General features: G+C 42.5%; 1 protein-coding gene across 1 annotated transcript in view; it reads right to left on the reverse strand.

Moving 5' to 3' along the window:
- LOC135556901 (receptor-type tyrosine-protein phosphatase beta-like) overlaps nucleotides 1-9,237 on the reverse strand; it is a 126,602-nt gene extending 117,365 nt beyond the window's left edge. Inside the window, exon 1 of the mRNA XM_064990309.1 lies at nucleotides 8,938-9,237. Within this exon, the coding sequence (XP_064846381.1) occupies nucleotides 8,938-9,003 (66 nt within the window). The 5' untranslated portion in view covers nucleotides 9,004-9,237. The remainder of the gene's footprint in view (nucleotides 1-8,937) is intronic.
- Between the last annotated feature and the right edge of the window lie 714 nt (nucleotides 9,238-9,951).

Here is a 9,951-nt window from a genome sequence, read left to right on the forward strand (position 1 = left end):
AGAAATTCCGCTATGCCCTCAGACGAACCATCAAACAGGCAAAGTGACAATACAGGACTAAGATCGAGTCGTACTATAGCGGCTCTGACGCTCGTCGGATGTGGCAGGGCTTGCAAACCATTACAGACTACAAAGGGAAGCACAGCCAAGACCTGCCCAGTGACATGAGCCTACCGGACGAACTAAACTACTTCTATGCTCGCTTTGAGGCAAATAACACTGGAACATGCATGAGAGCACCAGCTATTCCAGAAGACTGTGTGATCACGCTCTCTGCAGCCGATGTGAGTAAGACCTTTAAACAGGTCAACATTCTCAAGGCCGCAGGGCCAGACAGATTACCAGGACGTGTACTGCGAGCATGTGCTGACCAACAGGCAAGTGTCTTCACTGACATTTTCAACCTCTCCCTGTCCGAGTCTGTAATACCAACATCTTGTAAGCAGACCACCATCGTGCTTGTGCCCAAGAACACTAAGGTAACGTGCCTAAATGACTACCAACCCATAGCACTCACTTCTGTAGCCATGAAGTGCTTTGAAAGGCTGGTCATGGCTCACATCAACACCATCATCCCAGAAACCCTAGACCCACTGCAATTTGCATACCGCCCAACACATCCACAGATGATGCAGTCTCTACTGCACTCCACACTGCCCTTTCTCACCTGGACAAAAGGAACACCTATGTGAGAATGCTATTCATGGACGACAGCTCAGCATTCGACACCATAGTGCCCTCAAAGCTCATCAATAAGCTAAGGACCCTGGGACTAAATACCTCCCACTGTAACTGGATCCTGGACTTCCTGACGGGCCGCCCCCAGGTGGTAAGGGTAGGTAACAACACATCCGCCACGCTGATTCTCAACACAGGGGCCCCGCAGGGGTGCGTGCTCAGCCCCCTCCTATACTCCCTGTTCACTCATGACTGCACGGCCAGGAAAAACTCCACGACTCACCATCATTAAATTTGCCGATTTTCCGTGTGGTGCCAGGACAACATCCTCTCCCTCAACGTGATCAAGACAAAGTAGATGATTGAGGACTACAGGAAAAGGATGACCGAGCACACCCCCATTCTCATCAACGGGGCTGTAGTGGAGCAGGTTGAGAGCTTCAAGTTCCTTGGTGTCCACATCACCAAAACACTAACGTGGTCCAAGCACACCATGACAGTCATGAAGCGGGCATGACATTAACCTATTCCCCCTCATGTGACCAATAACATTGGATTTGATTTGATAATTCAGCCCTTTGGTGGCACTGTCAGACGCTTTTATATCACACACCCACAGACACACACACTCCCACACACACACACACACACACACACACACACACACACACACACACACACACACACACACACCATGGTTAACAGGACCAGAGAGCTATCAATGGGGTCCCGCTCTCAAGCACATAAGGATCCTAATGTCAAAGCCATCCATAATTCCCAGGGGCCATCATAGTGTGCACTTTCAAATGACTGCAATAGTAGGATTCTATTTCTCACAGCTTTTCCTCATTTCAAACATTGTTCCTTAATGACTGTAAATGATCTGAGGCTAATGGGAGAGAGAAACATGGAGTTTATGTGAAGTAATATCAAATCAAATCAAATGTTATTGGTCACATATTTTTAGCAGATGTTATTGTGGGTGTATCGAAATGCTTGTGTTTCTAGCTCCAACAGTGCAGTAGTATCTGACAATATCAGTGAAGAATTCTGTTCAACAAACAACCCTATATCCAAAATGTTGTTGTTTAAAATAAAGCTTCCTTAATCTCTATAAATCCATTATCATACGGCCAATCACTATTCGCACGATCCACTTTGGAAAGAAACCGTTGCCCAACAGTACATTCCTCCCAGAGCTCTTTCACTCCTCTCAGCACTTCCATTTCTCCTTTTTCTTCTACCCCTTCAAATAATTAGCAGAACGCATATACTGACTGACCGATTGTGTCAACTTCCCATTAAATATTTTTCAGTTCCCCTCTTCTTCCTGTGTTATAGTAGCAGGGTTAAAAGTCTGTTTTGCAAATGTACCATGGCCTGTTCCCATTACTGACCACTGTATGTACTCTTCATAGAAGTTGGCAAGGTATCCTTAAGGCATCGCCTTACCACATCCCTTACTCATCACCTTTAACCTGGAAGGCTGGGAGGAGGCTGGGAGGAAACACCATACCACAGCTTGTCACCCAAGCAACTTTTTATAAGAAGAATTCAAATCCTGTGTCCTAACTACTGTACTATCACTTACAAAGTATAACATCATATCACTGCGATATCAGTCTTACATTCTGAGCAGAACGGACACGTCGGATGCGCGAGAGTCGCAAAATAAATGTAGAAATCCATGTTATTCAATTATTGCACCCACACTACTCGCGTGCTCCAACGAGAGTCTGCGTTGCCAAGGGATAAAATAGAACTCCTTTCTATTTCTGACGCAGATCGCGCTGCAAGTCCTGCCTCTCCGATCTCCTCATTGGTTTATAGAAGCAGGTACCTACGTGCCATCTCCTCATTGGTTATACCCACGCGGGTGATTGAAAGACAAAATGTTTTGCCGGTTGTCGTGGTAATACTATGAAAGTGTAGATGCCAATCACCATATAAATTCAAAGATGAAAAAGCATAGAAGGAGAAGAGATGACTAGAACCGATTCGGTTGGCTGTTTTATGTGTGAATTAATGGTCGGAGTAGAGGACGTTGTGCATTTCAGGTAAAATAACAACTCAATGTTTATATCCCAGGACAAATTAGCTAGCAACAGCAAGCTAACTAGCTAAATTGCCATACATGTTTAATGGTTTTCAACCTGTCCCCAAATTAATGTCATTGGTTCAGAGTTTGTTTTGATATTTTAACCTGCGTGTCATGATCACGTTTGGTGTAGGGGGACTAAATAAATCTATGCACAATAGCGCACGATGGCGCACGCACGCAGCCGGTTTGGGTTCCATGTTATACGACAGTAGCTACCAGTAGAAAAACCTATGTAATTATCCTGTAATAATAAACGCAGTTTATGGATTCGTAATAGTTTAACGTGATATGCCAATGTAAAGTGTTAACCATGACTCTCTGTCATCTCTACCTGAAGTGTTACTCCTGTAGTCTATACATTACAAAAGATAACCTGTCGGGATACCAGCACAGCACTCTCACTGGCAGTCACACCAGTGGCAGTCAGTGCCACTCACAAATAGGGAGGACCATGTATTTTATGTGCATGGCCTTATTTCTAGTACAGCATATAGGATAACTGTCATTGAATGTATTCCATTCACCCAGCTCACTAAAACAATGATAGGTTCAGGCTACAACATGATACTTGAATTTGCCCTGTATCCCTCATGAGGTTGCTACAACCTAGCCTCTGAATTAAAGTTTACAATGTAGGTGCACACACAGACAGTGACACATTCAATACCACCTTGCACATTCTTGCCTGCATCTAGCTAATCTAGGGTGTAATCATCAGTCCAACAGTTGATACAACCTAGCCTACAAAAATACTTTTATAACGTAGGTGTACAGGTCGAGAGACAAATTAAGGTAATCAAAGTTACAGACAGTAACCCCATTTCCATCCACAGTTTTTATGCGAGTAAGGTCATACACTATAAAGAAAAATCAAAACAGCTGTGATGGAAACTGGAAGTTTTGTTACAATTTTATAAATGTAGACAGATCATTTGTTTGCTCGACATGGTGGGGACTTTTTGTGTCTGTAAAATAAATGATGCGTGAAATGGAGGTGGAAACAACTTTATGTGCAAATATTGATATAATAACCATCATATCGAAGTAAACTTGGGAGCCACACATGTTGTGTGGTCCTCCCACTACGATTTGGGAAAGCATGCAGTTTATTAGACTACAGATTAAATACATTATGATGAACTTCACAGAATGGTGAATGTGCAAGGTGATGAGCTTGATGCTCCTTTCCAATAAATATACTCACTCTTATCCATAATAATCTCATCATGTAGACTAGCCTACCAGCACAGCCTATCTGCACTGTATTTACTAGCTGTTAGCTAGAGCGCACGTGCCAAGACCAGAGTAGGCACATTTTCTATATAACACAGAAGTTTTTGTGACAAAATGAAAGGTGGAGTTGAAAATGCAATGGAAACACATTGAACTTTAGTTTTTAATTCGATACATGAAAACTTAAGCGAAAAAGTACCTTTCGTGTGCACTAGGTCATCACGCAATGATTTCTATCTGCAACAAGTCCAGTTGGTGGAAACACACCACTGGTGGGAAAAATTGCATTTTTTCTTTATGCATATTTAAAATATTTGCATTAAAATCTGTCACCAATTGGATGGAAACCTAGCTAGTGACACATTCGATACACTCTTGTCTGCATGTAGCTGATCTGAGGTGTAATCACTAGTCCAAACAAGGGTTTCTATTGGAAAATTATTGGTCAGGTAGGTCCCTCCCCATTTCGTTACATTTTGCAACAGAATTGGCAGAATGAATACACCTCTGATCACCCGCACACATAGTCACTTTCATAGCAGCCACATACAGCATCATCACATCGTTTTATAATTCCTTCTCACATCTACGCGCTCTCCTCTCACCTTTTCCCTTCACTTGTGGACATCAGTGCACAACACATCAGCTGTCTGTGACCAGGGGCAAAAACCTCTACAATTAAGCCAAACCTTCACATAACCGCTAACCGCTACACAGCCTACATCGTTGTCACCATATTAATGTTATTGTAAACAAACTTGATCTAACGGGTTAGTAAACCCACAATCCAATCCATGTGTACAATCACGCATTACAGTGCAAGCAGTTTAAATCAAATCAAATTTTATTAGTAACATGCGCCGAATACAACAGTACTTACGAGCCCCCAACCAACAACGCAGTTTAAAAAAATACAGACAAGAATAAGAGATAAATGTAACAAGTAATTAAAGAGCAGCAGTAAAACAACAATAGCAAGACTATATACAGGGGGGTACTGGTACAGAGTCAATGTGCAGGGGCACCAGTTAGTTGAGGTAGGGGGGGCAATGCAAATAGTCTGGGTAGCCATTTGATTTGATGTAGCCATTTGATGTTTCAGGAGTCTTATGGCTTGGAGGTAGAAGCTGTTTAGAAGTCTCTTGGGCCTAGACTACGGTACCGCTTGACGTGCGGTAGCAGAGATAACAGTCTATGACTAGGGTTGCTGGAGTCCTTGACAATTTAAAAGGCCTTCCTCTGACACAGCCTGGTATAGAGGTCCTAGATAACAGGAAGCTTGGCCCCTGTGATTTACTGGGCTGTTCGCACTACCCTCTGTAGTGCCTTGCGGTCGGAGGACGAGCTGTTGCCATATTAGGCAGTGATGGTGCAGCTGTAAAACGTTTTGAGGATCTGAGGATCCATGACAAATATTTTCAGTCTCCTGAGGGGGAATAGGTTATGTCGTGCTGTCTTCACGACTGTCTTTGTGTGTTTGGACCATGTTAGTTTGTTGGTAATGTGGACACCAATAAACTTGAAGCTCTCAACCTGCTCCACTGCAGCCCCATTGATGAGAATGGGGGCGTGCTCGGTCCTCCTTTTCCTGTAGTCCACAATCATCTCCTTTGTCTTGATCACGTTGAGGGCGAGGTTGTTGTCCTGGCACCACACGGCCAGGTCTCTGACCTCTGACCTCCAGAGGGGCCCCTGTGTTGTGGATCAGCATGGGGGATGAGTTGCTACCTACCCTCACCACCTGGGGGCGGACCGTCAGGAAGTCCAGGATCCAATTGCAGAGGGAGGTATTTAGTGCCAGGGTCCTTAGCTTATTGATGAGCTTTGAGGGCACTATGGTGTCGAACGCTAAGCTGTAGTCAATGAATAGCATTCTCATATAGGTGTTCCTTTTGTCCAGGTGAGAAAGGGCAGTGTGGAGTGCAATACAGATTGCATCATCTGTTGACCTGTTGGGGCGGTATGCAAATTGCAGTGGGTCTAGGGTTTCTGGGATGATGGTGTTGATGTGAGCCATGACCAGCCTTTCAAAGCACTTCATGGCTACAGACGTGAGTGCTACGGGTCGGTAGTCATTTAGGCACATTACCTTAGTGTTCTTGGGCACAACCACTATGGTGGCACTATGGTGGTCTGTTTAAAACAGACCACCATTACTGACTCGGACAGGTATTGGTTGAAAATGTCAGTGAAGACACTTGCCATTTGGTCAGTACATGATTGCTGTACACGTCCTGGTAATCTGTCTGGCCCTGCTGCCTTGAGAATGTTGACCTGTTTCAAAGGTCTTCCTCACATCGGCTGCAGAGAGCGTGATCACACAGTCTTCCGGAACAGCTGGTGCTCTCATGCGTGTTTCAGTGTTACTTGCCTCAAAGCGAGCATAGAAGTAATTTACATCATCCAGTAGGCTCATGTCACTGGGCAGGTCTTGGCTGTGCTTCCCTTTGTAGTCTGTAATGGTTTGCAAGCCCTGCCACATCCGGTGAGCTTTGGAGCCGGTGTAGTATGATTCGAAATTAGTACCGTGTTGACACTTTGCCTGTTTGATGGTTCGTTGAAGGTTTAGCGGTTACACCGGCAGGCCCCGGTGGAAATAAATTAATAATACCGAAAGCTTCACTTGACTTGGAAGAGTTGCAGTGTTGGGTGCCTTAACCAGCTAACATAAATAGCATTCCTATCTGTTTGAGTCAGGTTGCTGAATAAGCTAAATTAGCTGTGTTAGCTAAGTAAGTGAAAGGTAAACTAAGAAGAAAATAATATGCAATGAAATATAGCTCTCTTTAATCTCTCTCTTTTCTTTGCTGCTTCTCTAATTTTTTAAGAAATGTATTTGTTCAAAACTGTTCAACTATTGTCTTTCTCTCTCTTTGAGTCAACTACTGAGCACACTTTATGAACAACAATGTTTGTTTCAAACAATTAAAAAAATTGTCCACAATTTAAAAAGTACTACTATTTAAAGCCCAAAGAACATCACTTACCAGAATGCTAAAAAATGCTAACAAATTTTAAGGAATTCTCATAGTGAATGCTAACTAAATGCTAACAAGAACATTGCAAACATTTTGTTTGAAACATACAGTTTCTGAACTAAACTATAAAAGTATAAAAGTAACTGAAAATTGCTACTCACAGTTTTGCTGCACGCACAAAACGAATATTAACCAGGAGGGGATTCTCTGCTATTACAAAGCTCATGCTTGATTTTGGAAGTCACTAACCACTTATCTAGAGAGTGAACTAGCTACTAAATTAGCAAACCAAATGCAGGACATTTAGCAGATTTAGGACAGTTACCGTAATAGTTATAAGATATCTAGCTGGCAAACATTTAGCTGTGAATTCCATACTATACTTAGATCACCTGGCGCATGACACTGAGTGATTCACAAGGCTCTGGTCTCTCATGGGTGTGTGCTTGCAAACCTACACCATGTGACACATGACTGGGGACTACCATAGGCTATATAGTAATGTGACAGCTGAAAATGAAGAATGTAATGTTCTTTATCTCCTAACGTTATTGCACAAGTTGACTGCAGGTATTTACTTAAAACGTATCAACAAATATTCAAATGTAGAAAACAAAACATTAAATAAATCGTTTCAGCAGTATTGACGGTATTGAAAAACCATCCTGTGGCTTTTTCCAAATTCGCCAAACCGCCCAAGCCTACTGCAAGCGCTCCGATAGGTTGGAGGGCAGACTCCGGAAGTCGTTAGAATTACTGTGTAAGTCTATGGAAGGGTCATGACGTCAATGTACCCAGAGGAGTACGGAAAATAGCCATTCTTTGGCTAAACCTTGGTACTACCCTAGAAGGTGCTGTTGAGGCTACTGTAGACCTTCATTGCAAAACAGTGTGTTTTAATCATTTATATGTTGGCATGAATATATTTAGTATAGTTTTATCTAAAAAGGATCACTTTAATGTTTCACTATTTCTTTTAAAGGAAATTCACTGAGAAGGATGGTCCTCCCCTTCCTCCTCTGAAGAGCCTCCATTGACACACACACACACACACACACACACACACACACACACACACACACACACACACACACACACACACACACACACACACACACACACACACACGCACGCTCGCACACACAGAAACACACACACACACACTCACGCTAACACTAACACATTCACTAACACACATCCACAGTCCTCATTCCATCCCTGAACCCTTAGTGTTGGACTCACACATCTTCACATACAAGTCTCACTCTCCCTCTCCATAAAGACTCGGGGACCAATCAATACCCTAGGCACCAGGTGGTGACTTCATGAGAAATCTGAAAATATTGTCAAATTGCTAAAAGAGAACCCTGAGAATAGAACAAATAATAATAGGCCTCAAGAACAAATACCAGAGTAGGCATTTTTGCATTTCCTGTATGAAATAATTTGTCAAAAAAAAAACATGAACAATTACATTCTGTCACATTAGAAAACTAAATGCAGAAAATCCTGGTACTGCATGCCAATAAATAAACTAAAGGTCAGTGTAATAACTAATTAGTGACATGAATTGCATACATTACTAACAAGACCTTATTCAGCACAATAGAAACACTGCCAAATACTGAATTAATTATCCAACCGTTCAAATTGAACGACCAGCAATGGATTTGACAGAAAATCGGAAATAAATCCATTATTATTACTATTCAATTAGTTTATAAATGCATGGCTACATAATTTCTATACATACTAGTAAATAGCCTACGTCAGTGAAATTGTGTTTCCACCTGCTAACATAGAGTCGACAAAATAACAGTTTGACTACCTGGCGCGACAGGTGCAATGTTCGGCATCTTCATATATGACACAGTATTGTGGCTTTTAGAAAGACCTAAATACACATTTTCAAGATGTTCTTTGGTCAAATATAAATCAATCACTTACTTTGAGAAACAGATATAGGACAATAGACGCCCTGAGAAGAACACCGAAGCACGACAGTCGGCTCATGATGCGGACAGTTTTGAAAAACTTCACACGCGTTTCTTGCCAGCGAGCACTTGCATTTTTTAAACTTTCCTTTTCTTGAAAAAATCTCCTTTACTTTTGATTCTATGTGCTGAGCCTTGTCGCTGGTGTGGTCCTATAAACCGTTGCGCTGGCTCCGATCGCCAAATGAGCAGTAGTGTATAGGAATAAGTAACTTTTCTGTGTCGCAAGTAACGGGGTGGAGCGGTAGCCAGTGGCGTCACTTTCAGAAGTTAAAGTTCTGTGCATGCCTGTAGCTGCCAGTCAGCTTGGCTACGCGCCTCCCTCTCTCTACCTCGGTCTCTGTCAATGTTCTCTGCCGTCATTTCATCGATGCTGTTGCTAAAGTTACCGCATCCTTTTCCTCTGCGAGGACTTTGGGGTAGGAGTCTGTCATTCAGAAATGTAGCCATCCCACATTCTTGCCATAACTCCATGAGAGAGGGTTAATGAATGCATCCATGGGGTCTCGCAACAATACCAAGCACAGCTAAGGCAAATGTTTATCGAAACAAATATCAATACCTTCTGTAAAAAATATCTGAGTGGACATAAAAAGTCCTATGTCCACATACACTGAACAAACATATAAACGCAACATTTAAAGTGTTGGTTCAATGTTTCATGAGCTGAAATAAAATATCCCACACATTTTCAATAGGCACAAAAAGCTTATTTCTCTAAAATGTTGTGCAAAATTTTGTTTACATGAGCATTTGTCCTTTGCCCAGATATTCCACCCACCTGAGAGGTGTGGAATATCAAGAAGCTGATTAAACAGCATGATCATTACACAGGTGCACCTTGTGCTGGGGACAATAAAAGGCCACTCTAAAATGTACAGTTTTGTCACACAACACTCTGCCACAGATGTCCCAAGTTTTGCGGGAGCGGGCAATTGGCATGCTGACTGCAGGAATGTCTACCAGA

The sequence above is a fragment of the Oncorhynchus masou genome, chromosome 15 (genome assembly GCF_036934945.1).
Source record: "Oncorhynchus masou masou isolate Uvic2021 chromosome 15, UVic_Omas_1.1, whole genome shotgun sequence".
Taxonomy (NCBI): domain Eukaryota; kingdom Metazoa; phylum Chordata; class Actinopteri; order Salmoniformes; family Salmonidae; genus Oncorhynchus; species Oncorhynchus masou.